This window comes from Larimichthys crocea, chromosome XXIV (assembly GCF_000972845.2).
Source record: "Larimichthys crocea isolate SSNF chromosome XXIV, L_crocea_2.0, whole genome shotgun sequence".
Classification (NCBI taxonomy): domain Eukaryota; kingdom Metazoa; phylum Chordata; class Actinopteri; family Sciaenidae; genus Larimichthys; species Larimichthys crocea.
Genome location: NC_040034.1, coordinates 4,792,407 through 4,811,060, shown reverse-complemented (window position 1 = coordinate 4,811,060; position 18,654 = coordinate 4,792,407). Strand labels below are relative to the sequence as shown.

The window sequence follows — 18,654 nt, the reverse complement described above, 5'->3', positions numbered from 1 at the left end:
CCAAAAACGATTAAATGGCGAGTGTGCTTCTAATCAACTTTTCATTTTCCTGACAATAGACGTGTTTTTGGCAGTGCACGCCATCTGATAAACAAAACATATCTCCGATCCAGCAATGCAAGATATTCAGCTCGTAATGTGCAAATGATTGCAGCATGTAAACTACATACCAAGGCACGCATGAGCATTTAACTGAAGCTACCGTCAGGTCAGTAACTGACGTCATGTCTCTGAAGAGCCCGAGCGCTCTGCCGTGCATTATTAGTGAGCTTACATAATCCAGCTTCAACCCAAACAGACGTCTAAGCAGAGCTTAAAAAAAGAGTTGTTGTGTCAGAGTTTTGACTTTTCGAACGTCTGAAGAGGCCCGGTGGTGATCACTTGATTAAAAGCTTGAAGTGGATCCATGAGTCAAACTGGACAAACACCAAACTTCAGCGGTGGGCTGGAAGAGTCTGGCGTCAGAAAATGTATTTTCTTAAACAAAGTTCTCTTAAGAAATATAATCGACAGCCTACAGCATATTTAAACAAGCATGACGTGTGCTGTGGTAGTTAACGCTGACGGCTCCTCGTCTCCTCGTGCTCCACGCCTCTCACCGATGTCGGTCAGCAGGGATCTGCTGCAGTCCTCCCACAATCATAAGCAGTTATAGATTGTTTGTATTTAGTACTGAAGTCATTGTCACTGACAGTAGAATAGATGTAGTCTGCGTGACGTCATTGTGGAGCTCAGAGCGGTGTTGCCATAACTCAGCAAAGACGTTGATCTTTGATGGAGCTGAGGCTGAATGACACCAAGCAAACCATCTGTAACGACACCCACCTGTCAATCAAAGGGCCTCCTGCTGTGAGACACTGTCCTTATTAGTGTATACTTAATGAGGTCTGCTCGTGATGAGCACAATTAAAAATATGCTTAAAGATGGTGCTCTATTCTATTATTATGTGCACTGCATAGGGTATTTTTAAAATGTGGCCGAACATATCACCAGAAATGTTTTATTATTTATTATCAGGATGTTTCCAAAAAACAGCTAAAAATAATAACTTATTAATTAATTACTTGGCGTCATGTTTTGCTTTAGGTGTTATTGCACCTAATTAACACATTCTGAATGAAAACATTGTTTAATTAACAGGTAATGATCCACAGCACATCGTGTATAACAGCAGAGTTATACCTGATATAAAGACCACAGAACGTTATTTAATCTGTTGATATTGGAAAATGAAACATGCTTCTGTCTAAAAGTGACTCAGCTTTTCTGGTTGAGAAGTAAACTTCATCAAGGCGTGTTGATTAAAGTTACTTCACTCTAACTTTTGCTGTTTGTTTCATACATATCTGATTTAAACGCTCTCAGTAAGCAGTGAGGTGGCACAGTGCTCTGCCCTGCCGGCTGCAGCTGCAGCAGCAGCTCTGCACGCCTACACACTCACATCCACGCCAAGAGAAAACTCACTTCCAATTCCTCTGCTGTGCTGCATGTCGAGGAGAGCGCGGACAGGTTTGTCTGCTGTTAGTGAATACTCCGAGTACGCCGCTCAGTCCAGAGGAGCTGACACCTCACCTGACAGTCTCATCATTACTAGATAAATAGTTTTTTTTCTTCTCTGCAGATGCTGCTCTGTGAATATCATTAGCACTGTTTGCAGCTGAAGGTTTCACTGTCATGTAGTTTCACAGCTCCGTTACAGACTTTTGTTTGTCATGGAAACAGATTTGTGCCATCACACCTGCGATCTAATTCTTTCAAGCCACACTGTTTAAAACACGGCGGGCGGAAAGTGACGGTGTTACACGTCATGTCAAGTCATTGATCGCTTGTTAATTGGTGAGGGCAGAGTTCCCTTTAGGTTTTCTGTTTAGTGAGCAAAGGTGTCAAAATATAAAATATGCATTTCTTTGTTGACATCACATAGCAACAAAAGAGCAAAGAGCTGTTAGTCACTGTTGGTCGTTGCACTTCATCCACACGAAGCTTGATCAGTTTGTTTTTGACTTGAGAATAAATCCTTCAGACTTTATAAAGTCTAATCCATTCAATCTCCATTTTAATCAGGATTTCTTTCAGATTAAGTTCTGGCTCTAAAAACCAAATACTTGGTCATCTCTGATCTAATCATGAAGGTCGTCATGATAACTGTCTGTCTGATAACTATCATGTAACAATGTGTTCCTGGAAGCAGTCGAAGAATTATTCTTTCATCCTTTATTCAGATGAAGGTCACAAAACCAACAGACCAGGATTCTGGTTCCAGTGTTACATAAAGGAGCAAATGTGTTTATATGGTTTTATATAAGTGGTTTAAACATGTCATGGTAGTAACGATCATTAAATATTGATTAATCTGATGATTATGGATGATTTGAGTCTTACGAAAAAGTCAAATATCTCCATGATCATTCCTCAGAATCTCTTTGTCTGAAACACTCAAATCTTTAAATATGTAACGCTGAATAAAAACAGCAAACGCTAAATTTAGTTTGATTAATGATCATAAATAATGAATCCGTGAAGTGAAGACAACGTTTCTCTGCAGGGATAATTCAGAGCTAATGAAATATATTTAAACAAACCAAGTGCAGGGTTTGTGTCGTACATTTCATCTTGTTTCATCCAGCTCTGCTCGCCTTTATCTCGTGTTCAGTAGTCTAGGATGCCATTTCAAGGTCTTTTCCAGCCCGGCACCAAACGTTCTGGTGCAGATGGTGGCTCTCGGCATGTTCATGCGAGTGATCGTGGAGAAGCTTCTCTGTGTGTTGGCAGTCTACAGTAGGCACTTTAAATTGCTTCTGACACAAAGAGAACCTAGCTACTCATTTATGTCTGACTTGATCTGTCTCTGCAGGGCTCGTGTATTATTCGTGTGCGTGGGATTCACTGTCTATGTGTCACCGAGTGTGTAGTACGTACGGAGAAACACTAGGACGGAGTACTGGCTCGGTCCTGGCTTGTATCAGGTCAGCTCGCCCCTGTCACAGTGTCCCTCTCCCTCATTAAAAAGATGCCTCTGGCTCCAAACTCATGACCAGAGAGCTAAACTGAGAAAGCTCGCCTCGAAGTGACAAGGACCATATTAATACTGTGATGCCCTCTGCTCACTATACCATATTAGGAGGAGATACTGACATAAACAGCAGCAGCAGTGGCAAAAGAATGGAGAGGGAAACGGCCAAAATTCAATTTCAAAGCCACTCTTGCACAGCGCCATCAAACCCAGCCAAAACACAAAGCACTTCCATTGGATGTAGCCAAAAGATTCAAAACGATAATTTCCTCATGCATAATGATTTTCCTGTGAAAGTGTGACAGAGCATAAGGTATCTGGGGAGAGAGAGAAGAGTGAATCTGTCAATACACATTATCATTTCATCCTGATCTCACATGGAGCGTGATGCTCTCCTCACTCAGATAAGAGGATGCCGGAAGGCAGTGGTGCATCTTCTAATCTGCTGCCTTACATAATGAACAACTGATCAACTCACCTCCTTGCTCATCGCGGGTCATCTCCCAAGAAGTTTGTGACCACAGAGCTTTGCCAAGCTCTAACATTAAAGTCCTGTCTGTTTTTATTTTTGGAACGATGCCATTAATTAGCATGCATCCACAATCAGTAATTAATGCAGAGTAGATTCTTGGCCAGCGAGGGCATCTGCAGCGGAGAACAAAAAGGAGAACATAACTCTGTAACGATGCCGCTGTCTCAAAGCCTTGAAACCATCTCACTGAACAAAGAGTTCCGTTTGTCAGTTTCAGGGTCAGTTTTTCCTCTTGTGGAAAAGTTTTTTTTAATGTTTTATTCCAGTCTAATTGTCTGCTGAGCTGTGCCCTCTAGGTTAAAACATACATTTGGAGGGCTCTTTGTAAAAATTATAATTGGGGGTCAGCGATGCATTCACATCCCGGGCTCGCAATCAACGTGTCCTTGTCACGTCACTTTATCTGACCGGGCACGAGCAGAGCCACACACACACTTTGTGAGCAGTTGCATGTATTTATTGTGAGATGCATCCGTGTGTGCTCGCTCATTTCAATGTTAACACAATGAGCCACATCTTCACCAAGAAAGACCCAGGATCCACCAGCTCTTCTGGAAGGGATGGCCACACCTCACCAGCTGGAGCCAGTTAGGAACAGTGCACACACACACACACACACACACACACACACACACACACACACACACACACACACAGCTGGCTGAGTATATACAAAAAGTTACACATAAGTGTCGACAGCAGCTGTAACACAAATTATAAAACATTTTGTCCAGCAAGGTCAAAAATAATTCTATGCAGTCAGTGTAGTCCATGTAAATGAAATACAGAAGGTGTGTGTGTGTGTGAGTGTGCGTGTGTGTGTGTGTGTGTGTGTGTGAAGGTAACTTTGAACAGAAAGTAATTTAATGAGTTATGTAACTAATTACTGTAAATTACTTACAAATAATACATAATTAATTCATTACATGTTCTGATTCAGCACCATGGACAGAGGAGAGTGTATAGAGTCATAACTATGACTGTTATCAATACCCAATAATCCATACACATGTTTTGCAGTGATGGAGCATACATCGAAGACTTGAGCCCACATACCTGGTGTAACAATGTACTGATGGTTAACACCTTTGTTGAGTGTTGCAGAGCGTTTATTGGTTATTATATTTACTACACTGAAATCAAACTGTGCCTCTGACATTTGAAAATACTGCCGTGGTAAAATTCCACCTTCAAACCAAGAGGACGTTCTTGTTACTACTCAAACATGAATGTTTAACACACAGATCACAGTCAGTGTCCATTTAAAGGTCCGGTGCATCAAATTTACAGAATCACCTGAAAATGAGACTACGTACGTAGATTGATAGTTTTTTATTTTTTTTAAATCTACTTTTATTTATTATATGATCAACAGCAGAGAGGTGGCAGGAAATGAGAAGAAATATAGATGTGGAACAACAACAGCAACATCCACCAGCTGTCACATGAGCATAACACCAGACCTACTGCAGTCACAGAACAGATGTGGGCGGTGGATGAGAGATCTAAAAGCAGGAGACTGAGAGTTAGCTGAATTCTGATAAACCTGCAGACTTTTCAGAGATTTGCACCACAACCTTCTACTGAAAGAATGAAATATATAAATATATATGTGTGTGTGTAGGCTACACTGCAGGAACTCTGCAGGGATGAACCTCGTTCTCTCAGAAGATGAAGTTTGGTGATGGAGTGATGTTTAACACTTTGAGATCTGGTGATCATCCTCATTAAAACCATGCAGTGTATATAAGATGTGTTCTGATACAACATGGAAGGAGCCAGCAAAAAGTCAAATATTCAGTAAACTTCCTGGAATCTAACCGCATGAAATTATTTAGGTCATCGACTCACTCTGGTTGAACTTGTGTCAAGAAAATCATACCAGCCCGGAGCTGTCTAGGGTTTGTCAGCTAACCTGGTGGCCTTACATGATAATAAGTCTCGAGGCAAAGATGAATAAAAAAAAAAAAGGATTTGTGGAGAAGTTTCTCTCTTTGTCACTCCAGTTTTCCACTTGCAAGAGTTCAGAGCAGCTTTGTTTCTGCAGCTCTGCCTATTCGGGATTAACTCAAACAATAAGATTATTTCCACCCTCAGAAAAATGTGTGTACACAAATATTTGTGTAAGAGTGTGTGCTCACACACACACACACACACACACACACACACACACACACACACACACACACACACACACACGCACACACGGGTGCTGTAAATAGATAAACACGAGGAGGATGCTGACAGGACGACACACACACGTTTTCAGTTAAAGAATGTAATTCTCAGCCAACACGAGTAAGCACAGACAGGTAGAAACTCACATTCATGTACACACTGCTCCTTCTCTCTGAGCTACACACACACACACACACACACACACACAGCATTAAAGGGAACCCTGGGGAGATGAAGTGAGGTGAGGCTTCACCACAGAGTCTGTTTGGGCGGATGTGTGAGGCGTATTTGTGTACCTTGGTGCTCGTATTCATACTTTGCGTGCATGCAGCAGAGAAAAAATATCATTTATGAATAAGACTGTGTGGTTGTATGTGACGCTGTACATGTGTGTTCCATATTAACACTGATATACAATACTGAAAGATACTGTAGCTTTTTTAATGTTATTGTCTGTGTGTCTTCATGCCTCAGTGTGTCCTTACAACAGAAACACAGGGAGAGAGGAGACGATGCAGAAGGAGGAGGGAGTGAAGCTATTTTGGCATTTGTGAGAGAAATAAGGAGCTTAAATACTGAAAATGTTCATAGAGCCTCCAACTGTGCTCCAATCAGGTTTTATAGTGCTTTGTCTCCAGAGGATAGTAAGGAAAATAAAAATATCTTAATTATATGGCCACGCCGCCAGAAAACGATATACAGTGAACGTGCCAAATGTGGGAGCTAACAGGTGTTACTATAGAGAGACGTGGAGAGGTGGAAGCTCGGAGCGCTGGGAGGCGCTGTCTGCAGAATCGTTCTGTTTTTGTCACCTTGGAATGAACCGTTTTTATCTGCAGGTCCTTTTCCAGTCCACCATGTTTCTACAGCAGCCCAGAACGGACAAACTAAACACTGCCTCTGCATAGAGCCTCCTGCGAGTTTCACGGTCACCATAGTTTCTCCTTCGTGCTAGGAAGGCAGATTGCTTTTAGAAACTGCTCTGCTAGATGCCACTAAATCCCCCAGACTGGTGTTTCAACACTGCTGAGGTCAGGAGGCACCAAAGAACTGAGATGGTGAGCGGAGCAGTGACGGAGACTGCCAAGCTGCAGGTGGATATTTTCCTGGTTTCTGTAATGTTAGTTACAAGCATGCTACCTGAGCGTGGCATCGCTGCAGTTTGGAGAGGCCGACTCGATTCGATCTTTTGTTTGATTCAAGAGGCAGGGAATTCAGTTTTCTACACGTGGACAGGACGGAGAATTGGATCGAATTGTTGAAGGACTGTTTCGCGTTTGACACAATCCGTCATGATGGTTCAGAAATGGAATCATTTCAGGGTTGGCGAGCATCTCTTTAAGTCACAAAGCTCCTCAGTGAAGATTCATGCTGCATATTCTTTCTTGGTAAATCGGTGCAACATCCTGGAAATGAGACTGCAGAGTTTGTCACGGGTATGGACACATGAGACGTCTTTTAGACTTTGTGCAGGCTGCCTCCCAAATTCAAGCTCTGTTTTTTGGCATGATTGTTTCCAGATTGATTTTAAAAAGTTTCATGAAGTGTGAAAGTCTGGAAGTCTGACAGATCTGATCTGAACAACGCCTTAGTGTATCAGTGTTGTGAGTTACTATGAGTAAAGAACGTTAAAGGGATTGTTCCTATCGCTGTATTTACACTCATCAACATATTTAAGATATGAAGGCACACGTGAGGCCTGGTCCAGTTTGATGGCATATTTGCAGATGATGGTGTGAGAGCAGTGGACAGGGGCACTGACTGCACTGACGTTGGCTCTGCAGCAGCAGCAGCTGTTGAACGGAGCCGGTCTGAGAAGCAAAGCTCTCAATTTACTCGTCAATCTCAGTTTTGACACTCACCCCTGTTACAAGCTTTGAAGCCATAAAAGTGGGATCACAGCTACATGATATCGAGATGAGCTTTATCTGGAAGGTGGCTGGCGTTTATTTTTAGGAGGAGTTTAGTGAGTTCAGGAGGAGCTCAGTATTGTCCCCGCGGCACCGTCACAATGAGAGGAGCCAGTTGAGGTGGTTCGGCTCCTCTGGGCCTCCTCCCTTGAACAGTGTCCCAGTCATGACCTACTGGGAGGGGATCGCTGGGCAGGCCTCGGAACCACTGGTGTGATTATATCTCCCAGCAGGTCCAAGAGCACTTTGGGATCACACAAACTGGAGCATGTCACTGAGAAAAGGATGTCAGAGCTGCTCAGTTTGCCCTGCACATGCAACACTGGACAGATGGACAGACGGTTCTTCTGCCATTCTCCACTCGTGCTGTATCTATTCTAGCCTGGAAAAGCATAATGCAAATAATTATTATTCCTCAACAGTATTCACTCAAAAAGTAAATGTCAGCTCACTTTACTTCAGTCCCAGTGGTGTTTTCGGTACTTTACATTTGAGCCTGCGCTCTTATCCACAGGCTTGCTGTGGGAATAAGGTTCAGATTCGACATTACAAGCAATCAACAGTAAAGACTACAAGTGTCAAATCCACTGTGCTCAAATAAGAGTAAAGATTTTAAAGGTCAGAGTGACAGCGCCCAGACAATAGATGAAACGAATAGCCCTGTTTCCCCAGATTGTTCTCTAACTGGGACAATTGGCCACAATTACATCCAGACTGACATTGGACTCTTATCAAGTCCCTGGATTTACTGGTAAAACAGAAAATCAAACATCAGATTGAAGAAAAAAACACCCCCCCCCCCCCCGCTCTCTCTCCTCTCAACACAGGGTTTTACTCACAAGCCAATGACATTTCAAGTGTATTTTTCTGCCAACATCGGGGTCGACAACAGTTATTAAGCCCCATTTTGCCTCCAGTCCATCTCAACATTGACAAATAAGAGATGTAAACACGTGTTCCGCTTTGTGCACTTGAGCCGCGCATTAATACAACTAAAGACGGGGATAACATAATGAGAGCAGGGGATAATAGGACGTCTTGTTGACAACCAGTTGTTCTGTGTTCAGGATCGTTGTCATCGTGTATGACACCCTCCTCTCGTCTCTTGGCATGGTGCAGCATGGGCGCAGCTGGCAGGGTGGACGTGGTTCAGCATGCTGTCAGCTATGCCCTCTAATGGGCTCTGTGACCGGAGCGGCCAGGGCCAGGTGGATCCCACTCACTGTGGAGGAATGAGCCTTGATTAATTCCTCAATTAGTTTCTTATTAATTAGTACTCTACTTGTTTCACTAATTGACTGCACCCTGAGGATGAACCCTAAAGATCCTCTAGAGGCACCACGAAATATCTCGTAAACGTTTGGACGGATTGTCTTTAAATCTGGTACAGATGGTGTCATGGTGCCCAGAGGGTGAACCCTCATGACTGTGGTGACCCCTTGACTATTCATTGAGCAGGACCAGCAGCAGGATGAAGAGTTTGGGGATTGTTGTTCCACCACCAGGTTGACATTTGTCAGACTGCGATTAGACGGGTCACTGCCATGTTTTGGCACATATCGATTCATAAATTGTAAAAACTTTGATGACTTTTGCTTGGAAAACATTAATTTGTCCAATACTTTGGTTTATGCCTTCCCATCAGCCTCATCATCTTTGTTGGTATTCAACTCAAAGCACTGATGTGGAGCCTCACTGAGACTATTTCTTTTTTGTTATTGTCCATTTTTATGGAAATGTATTTTGTGACAGAACAACATATATCACACAAAAACATCAGAGATCCTCACAGCATCAGTCGTTATGTTCTTCCAGACTCGAACACGTTTCATCTTTAACTACATGTGTTTGGACTTCACTGTAACAAGAGGCTCAATGCTCATTTAAAGTCTGTAAGAAACTGGGATCAGGAGAGTTCTCAGATTTGTTCATCTTACAGTCGGAGAGACTAAACCGCCACTTGACATGAGACAGATCTGAGATAGAACCAGATTCAGAAATGTTCTGAAGGAGGCTTCACCTCTCCGGTGTTTGAGCAAACGTCCAGGAGAAAGAGGAGGAAAGAAAGAACTGACCTGCGTGGAGACGAGGAGACTCACCTCGTTACCTTTCACCTCTTTGTACTATCACACTCAGTGTTAGGGTGGATCCCACAAAATAAAGCTGTGGCAGTAAAATTACATAACCACTGACCATTATTCTTCGCTTCCTGCTTCTGTTTAGCTGCTCAGTGCCAGATGCTGCTCATCTTTTTTATTATCACAAGCTGTTTGGTAGCCTCAGTGCCAGGAGAGGAGGAGGAGGAGGAGGAGGAGGAGGAGGAGGAGGTAAAGAACCTCCCTGGTGTCAGGTTTTGTTTTGGGGCATCACTGCATTTCACATAAATGCACATTATAATCATAAGGAGGAGGCAAAGTGGAAGGAAAAGTGCTGATGTGCCTCAGCAGCAGCAGAATAAAAGTTTACACGTAAAAATCCTGCAGTCCGATTTTTACTGTGAGACCAAAGAAGTTTTCATCCTGAATGTTTCCAAAGTAAAGTTTTCTCCTTCTGCTGACTCATTTTTTTCTGTTTTGGGGATTTTAAAGTTTTATAAATTGACATTATAATGATCTGAAACTGAATCACAGCCATCACTCCCCCTCATGATATCGCTTTAGTAATTTGTACTGAAGTACGTGTGTTCGGTTAGTGTTGAATATTTTTATCATCTCACCTCCAGGTTATGTTCACATAAAAAGTCTTCATCATCATAATAACCAACTCAGACCTTTTGGAGTTACTGACTGAAGTCTTTGTCTTTTTTATTTCTTTTCAGATTTAAACTGACTTCAGTGTAATAATCATTTCATCCACACCATGAGGAGCTCAGTCGAAAATCAATTTATTATCATGCACAACATAAACGTGATTTTCTCACTGAGCTTTCTGAAATCCTAACACTAGTTTTTTTTTTTTTTCCATCAAGCTTCCAGGTCTCACATACATGCACCTACACACACACACACACACACACACACACACACACACACACACACACACACACACGCACACTTTTAATTCTAAGAAGACAAAGAAAAATGTCCAAATTGCAGCTGCGTGGTTATTTTGGACCAGCTGCGGGATGATATTGACTTTCTTCGGGATGGATTAGTCACTGAGGAATCCAGCAGGGAAATTAGTATTCTGCATCACGGTCACACTGGTCTCCTGGATCTCCTCTAAATTTCATTGTGTTTTGCTGAATCGATGATACAGACCAAAAGGACCCGATCACAGCGGATTTTTAAGGACCAATTATTGTCCAAATAAATCCTGCTGCAAAGTAAATTCATGGAAAAGTGTGTGAGAGTTTTTTCACTGCTGTGTGTGTGTGTGAATGGATTTACACCAACGTGTTTGCTCTTACACACTGATGTGTGTTTGTGTGCTCACATTTAGAGGAAGAATATTGCTTTTCTGTTTTGGCACCTCTGCCGGGGAGAGGAGAGGGCGTCATTAGTCGCTGTGCAAACAGACGACATAGCAAAAGAAACCCCAGCAGACTCAGTGAGTCTTCTTTGGGGAGGCACAGTTAGCTAATAAGGAACTACATATACAGTAACAAAAGCACAGTCCCTGGGTAGTGCTGTCAAAGCTTTACCAAGCAATCCCAGAAGCTGTTATCTCTAATAGGATTCATCACACTGGAGTCACTCGGCCGTACAGCAGCTGATGAAGAGAAAGATCTAATCAAGAAATCATAAAACGAGTTACAGACAATGCAGCGCAGTGCATGAGCTTAAACAGAGAAACAAACTGAATGAAACAAGAAAAAAAAACTTCAGATCTTGGTTGCTTCAGTCGATATTGTGAACTTAAAGTTGCAACTTGGAACTAAAAGTTGCTGCATAAGCATCGATTTTTAAGAGTTGACTGAGGGGATTTCTGCTGAATGCAGCATTGTCTTTGTCCCGCCTGGGAATTGTCTCTTTAAAATCTGTGTGAAGTCAGTTTGTTTCACTGCCTGTTAAAGTACATTTCATGTGGAGCTCATTTGTTTAGCTCAGTATCACGTACGATCTAAGCAGCCGCCTGACGTCGCTCCACTAATCCTGTCTGCAGGTCAGTGTGACTGCATGTTTAACAGCAGAGTCAAACTGATTAAAAAAGTTTCCAGAAAATTAACTTACCATCGAGTTTAAAGGCCCAAAAAACTATTTTTCAATCAATCAACCTCATCGTCGAGCAATCTGCAAAACATTGACTAGCAATATATTTTTTATGAGAAAGCAAATCAAAGCAAATGTTTGAAAAAGATGAAGAAGCTCTGATCTTTCCCTGACCTCAACCAGAGATGTCAAAGACAAAGCAGTGTGTACACTCATGACCTCTGAGAGCGCCCCCATGTGTCCAAAGTTTTTGTTTTGTCCAACAAAACTGCAAAATCCAAATGTACAAATTAAAATAACCTAAAATGGAGAAAAGCAGCGAGTCAATTCAATTATTAAATGAATTATTAAAGTTGTTGTTGATTGATTAGACTCTCCATATTTGACCTTCATGAACATTAAGGTGTCAGTTCAGCTCCATGTTTCTAAGTACTCTTACATTGTGTCCAGTAGTAGTCGTAGTAGTCATAGTAGTAGTAGTATTAATAGTAGTAGTATTAGTAGTAGTAGTAGTAGTAGTAGTAGTAGTAGTAGTAGTACTAGTAGTAGTAGTAGTAGCAGTCGTAGTAGTAGTAGTAGTAGTAGTAGTAGTAGTAGTATTAGTAGTTCTGGACTTCATTCTATTGAGATTTGCTCTCAGTATTCATCTCTCCTCACGTCTGAGCTTTCAGAGAATAACTGAACGAACTCCAGAACAAATGGAAACAAGAAGTCGGATGGAGAAACTCGGCTCAGAAGAAGTTACAAGAACTCACAGAAATGATGAACACAGGGATTTATAATCCAACACTGCATGTGGAATAGAGCCTGTCCTGTCGGGAGCTGCAGAGATAAGAGCTCTAAACTTGTTACTATTGTTGTTTTTCTGGGATATGGACTCATTAAAAAACGCTGAGTCAGGCTGTCGTATGCAAACATATAACTCATTTTATCATCGCCATCGCTCGCTCTGCTCTCACTCCAGTTTTATCATCGTTGTTCACTCGTGGAGGGTGAAATCTTATTGAGCTTCCTTTAACGGGCACACGGTGCTTCCTGTGGAGCGGCTTATAGATTTTAAAAGGAGCTTCCTCTCGTCTGGCTGATAGCGAGCGGCTGATGGCAGTGACTGATGTCCGGTGGCTGAGGAGGAGGAGGCCGGTGTTTAGGTGGGAGGCAGAGGGACGTGAGGAGCCAGCCGATGAGGCGAGGCGAGCTCCAGTCTCAGCATCCCTCCACCTGTTTGCTCTGAGCAGAGAGCAGCTCGTTATGTCTGCAGCTGCAGCTGGACATCAACATGTTTTTATGCTCGTCTTCATATTTTTTTCCTGATGCTGATTTGGACGGTCACACATAATCTGCCAAATTCATCCGGGCTGTTTTTGTTTCCATCTGCGAGGACGGAGCCGAGATTACAGCAACGAAAAGTGAATTCACTTTTGTTTCAGGCTGTCCCGTTCCTTGAAAATATTATTATTATATTTCAGAACCCGCTCCTTGAACCGTGGCAGGTGTGTTTGTTTGTTTGTGTGCGAGGGGTGGAGGGAGGGGTGGAGATGGTGGATGGATGACGAGAGCAGAGAGGAAATCGGAGGGAAACAGAAAGAAAGAGGAAAGGGAACAAAAAGGCGGAGGGAGGGAGAGCCAAACAGATTTACTCCAGCGGGAGAAACAGGAAGCCGCATAGGATGGAACGAATCTGAATGACAAGGCAGCTGATTCCTCTAATTGGTTTTGACTGTGTCTCTTTGAACTGCCGGTGTGTTTCCAGGCAAACAGATATCTCTCTCAATCTGGAGTGCTGCTTCATTTTCTCAGACGAATATCAAACCTCTCTACACACTGGATTAGTTGCAATTTAATAAGATTTGCACTGTAGCTGCTCACCGGGGGTTTTTCTCTTCTTTGCTTTTGCCTTGAAGCCGTGCAAAGCCAAACCTGGTTCTTCCATGCTCCACCTTCCAGATCAAGACACCCACGCAAACCGCCCACGAATCTGCCCCCACCTACAGCTTCCACACACTCGGATAAAACGAAGCAGAAGAAATCACTCCAAATATTGTACCGAGTGCGGGAAACCTACCACAGGGGCGAGATAATGTCGTGCATTTCCAATGCAAATCTGCATTCTGAGAGTTTTCTGTGAGCGAGTGAAGTATCTTGACATGAGGCTGATTCCTCCAATTCTTTTCAAGGTACCATCACTTGATCCAAGAAAACTCCTGAGTGGAGCTGATTTGCATCGAAAACGAATGACATTATCTCACCCTGCAGCCCCCCCTCCTCCCTGCCGTCGCTTTGCTTTACATAAAATAAATCAGATTTTAAGACACTGAAGTGGAATACACGGCTTGTTGAGGGGGATTTTTTTTGGCACAGTAAATGCCGCCCGTCAGACCTCGGCGAAGACGTGCTCTTCACTTGAGTGGCAGATGCTTTCTCTCAATAGACTCCATAAACACCCCAAACCCACAGCAACACGCTTCCTCGCTGTCTGTCTAGACTGTTACTGACAGCTGACCGCTAGATTAGCAGAGTCCTCAGGAAGGTGGAGAAGTCTCCTGCTGAGAGCATGACAGTTAACCCTTTGTCTCCACACGCACTGGATTGAGTTTTCATCTGATCATCTCCAGAGTCATGCAACCCTGAGACCGAGAGTTGCTCTGAGTTGCAGACGAAAACGTAGAATTCTGACAGTGTCGTCAGTCAGCCGGTGGAAAATTAGCGAGCTTCTGCCGTTATTGGGACACCGCCTTCGCTCCTTATCACTTGATTGAGCTGTGATTGAATCAGATTTGATTAAGACTTAATTAGTGAGCCGATTCGCTGCACAGAAAGTCTCACCGAGTGCGCGGTGACACAGAAATGCTTTTGGACATGATTTCCTGGAAACTGTCAAGCAGCGGATAACTAATTGTTCTCACTTGTTCAAAACTATCTCTATCATTTTAGCTGTTTTCTAAAATTCGAACAGCGCAGCGGGAGCGGAAGTATTCTAATGAATATATAATGAACTCTTTAACATGCAGTTTCCCCCTTTTCCAGCCGGTCTGACAGTATTTCATATATATTCTGTCTCAGCTTGTTGCAGCTTTTTTATTGAAGCTATTTGATGTTTACGCTGGGTGAAATATTCAAACCCAAGAGTCCATATTTTTATGGCAGCACCATTCCCTCTCATGGAAATACTCCAGATGTCTCAATAGATGTGCATCATTTTCTGCACATTTCACCAAAATCCAGCCTGACATGTTTGGAAACTTTCCACTAGAGGAGAAATAAAGTTCTGTGGGTTTGAACAAAGTTTGGCTGCACAGTGTAAGTTTGTACCGGCTGACCCAACATTAGTTTGTGAGTCTAGATTGGCAAACATTTGGATTACCATGAACACTGTATGCTGATGCTAACCTTTCCTCTGTGGTCTGCAGCAGGTTGTGCTTTTAAGTGAAATGGATTGCCATGAAATGTGGTCGACCCCTTCAGGATGGATTGTAATAACTTTGGAGATTCTCCATCCGCACTGCCCAGCCCTCCTGATTGTCATTCATTGCCCTCTCCTCCCGTTGCACCATGCAGGCTCTGAGTTTGCAGCTTCAGCTAATTATAACAGATGTGCTCTGCTGTAGGCACGCTGCAGCTGACGTGGTGTGCAGAGGTGTGCACAGACTTTTTAAGAGCCGGTTTGAAATGCGGAAAGCAGAATTCTGAAAATGTAGAGATATTAGCTCATGCTGTCGTAGTGCGCGGTGTTATTTTGATATTTTCATTCTTTGAAAGTGACGTGAAGTCTCGAGGTTGCAGCTTTGGTTTATGTCCAAACAGCTCCAACACGAATCACATTCAGCCTCAGCTGTACTTTGTGTTTGCTGCTAATAAGACTGAAATAATATTGTGAACATGGCAAACATTATAATAAACATGTGCATCCATCCAGCCTCGCTGAGCTTCTTAGATTTGTACTTTGAAAATAAAATAACATCGTGGACGGATTTTAAAAACATCATTTATAAGAGTCAGAGAGGTCTCAGACAGCTGAGAATAAAAAGCATTCGCTGTCCTCAGAGGAGTGAAGCTGCCATGTTATTAGTGCCACATGAAACAAGACAGCAGTAAACACAAAGATGCAGCCTCTCTGGACCAGCCTCTAACAAATGTGACACTTTGTTATGACTGAAGCTCAAATACTTCAGTGTAATTTCCAACATGCCAGCATGTATTGCTGCGATGCATCTAACCCCCGGCTTTCATCAAACTCCGGCTCGCGGTGTCAGATGTATTCTACTTGACAACTGCATGAATTCATGAATAATATAGCACCCCCTCGGGTTTGTGAGTGTAATCTTAAAATGCTGGAATACAGTAGTGAGACGCATCGTTGACTTTGTTTTATCGCTGCTGACAAGCGGTGTGGAGTTTAATCCAATTATTAAATTTAGCAACGATTCAGTGGATCATAAAATCTCACGTTCATTCATCAGTTTGTTGGGTTTGATTAGAGCAATCCGCCCATTTTACACATCAGCCAGTTAACTTGCAGAGTGAGACTGTGAAGTTAGTGTCGTTTTTTCTGTGGCTTTGTCAAAATGTGGAGAATTACCAGGCATGGCCCAACAGGATGCAAACGAGCTGCATGATGAGCTCGACACGAGGAAACAGTCATACCTCGTCTTCAAAATGCAAAAACTGCTTCAGTCAATAATTAAACTTTCATCTTAATTGTAATAATTGATACATTTTAGAATTGATCTCCCAAACTCTCACTTAAAAATCTATTGGCAAGACATTTGTAACATCAAATTTATATGTAGAATATTTAATATACAAGAGAAGAAGAAAAGTTGTAAAAGTTGAAGATTCCTTCCTGATGGATTCTGTTCTGACGTCGCCTGTATAATCTCAGGATGTGTCACTTTATCCATTTACCTGTCTTAAACAGAAATCAGCCATTGCTCAGGTGTGAGGCCGATCTTTATGTAATAGTATTTTATCTGTTTTTTCCCATCATGCTTTCTTCAGAGACATCACAGGACTTCAGAATGATTGGGTGCCCTCTCGGGTCATTTGGCTGTATCATGCTGTGAATGGTTTTCTCTGGTGCACTGGATTAATACTCAGCGAGCGCCTCTGCACGCTTCACTGAGATACAGATAATCAACAGAGCGCTCATCATGGGGGACCACAACATGACACTAACTCGCCCTTTGTCCGTCTTGTCTTGCAGGAGTCCCACGCATGGCTCTGTCTGCAGGCGGGAGGGACTGCCTGCGCGCCGGAGACACCTGCTCCAGCGATGACACCTGCAGCCCACGTCTGCGCACCCTCAGGCAGTGCGTGGCGGGGGACGGGAGCATGAAGCTCGGGCCTGGAGCGCGCAACCAGTGTGAGAACGCCATGACGGCACTGCTGTCCACTCCTCTGCACGGCTGCCAGTGTAAACGAGGCATGAAGAAGGAGAAGAACTGCCTGAGTATCTACTGGAGCCTGCATCAGTCCGTGCTGCACGGTAAAATGAACATTTACACACTTTTTCCTGAGAGGTGGGCGGGAGCAGGTACAGTTTATTATTGGGATTATCAAGTGTGTGCCGCCAATTGCACATGATTTAGGCTCCCGCCTCCAGTCAGCTCAACAGTACATTCCAGGAATGAAAAGAGTGATTATTGTGTCAAAAATAGTTAAAACTGAGGCTCTGACTCTTTTTGTTCCACCCACACTCATTGTGTTTGATCACTTTTGTGCTTATTTCATAAGCTGCGCACTAACTTTGTCATTTCCTGCGTGGAATCCCATTATCTGTGGTTCTTACATTGAAATCTTGCCATTTATTATATTCTGTAACAGTAAGAACATGAATAACAACATCATGAATGTTCTGCAAGCCGAGTGCAGATGTAAAAGGCCTGACATGGAAATAATGAAGTAACGCACACAGTAAAGCTTCACTTTCATCAGCCGTCATTATTTCCAGAGTGCTGAGAACTTTCATGAGGACACATGGTGCGGGCTACATAAAATACACGCTTCATTAAAAATGTGTGAAACAACTGGAGCAAACTGCCTTTTTAAGGTGGCCTATATTAAGTTCCAGGCTGTTTAGCAGAGTTAGTTAACCACCTAACAGCAGCTCTTCCTCCACAGTAAACACTGATTTGATCGCAGCCCAAAAGGCATCGAGGAGTCGAGGTCAAAACCAGGTTCAGTTTGGTTACAAAGTTCCAGTTATGCAGGAAAGTCTTTGTCTCTGCAGGGAAGTTTACTGTGTTTGCTTTGGCATTCATGATCTCATGCATCCTGCAGCTTGGACAAAGATTACACGGCCTCTTCAGTCACCTCATGCTGCTTTAAGAACCAGCGTTTTTTAAAGTGCTGATTGCCAGACACGTTTTAAGGCAGGTCAGTGATTTTTAGGTTTGTAGCTGAAGCTTCGGTTCATTTACTTTGTAGTTTAACTTCTTTTCCATCCATGTCAATTGGTTTTCTTGAAAAAATATTGATCTGTTTGTAAGTGAAATGAATCAGTATCACATGAGAGGGTGTGCTTGACCGTCATTATCAGCACGACAGTGACCGAGCTCTGTACGCATCACTGAAGTTCCAGTAATGAGGTAGAGCTCACGCGTGAATTTAATATTCCAATTAAACTAACTAAATCAAAAAATTCTAGATTCTAAGATTTGTTTTGCTTGTGTTGTCGCCGTTTCCATAGAGATACGTGATGGGGTCTGACTAATAACTGGAATCAGGCATGTCATATATGTAATGAAAAACAGTTTACTAGGAAAGACCGGTTTAACGAATGTTTGAGCTTTCTGGAGATCTGAATAAATACGACACACTAAACCGCTGAGAGAAATATTTTACTTTGCTGCTACGTTTTTAAGCTCGTAACA

At 42.8% G+C, this 18,654-nt stretch overlaps 1 protein-coding gene across 5 annotated transcripts in view; it reads left to right on the top strand.

The window, feature by feature from the left end:
• The window catches only part of gfra4a (GDNF family receptor alpha 4a), a 221,107-nt gene that overhangs the window by 171,739 nt on the left and 30,714 nt on the right, over nt 1–18,654 (top strand). For all 5 annotated transcript variants that reach the window (XM_027274741.1, XM_027274742.1, XM_027274743.1 and 2 more), the window contains one exon: nt 16,986–17,267. In XM_027274741.1, the coding sequence (XP_027130542.1) occupies nt 16,986–17,267 (282 nt within the window). The remainder of the gene's footprint in view (nt 1–16,985; nt 17,268–18,654) is intronic.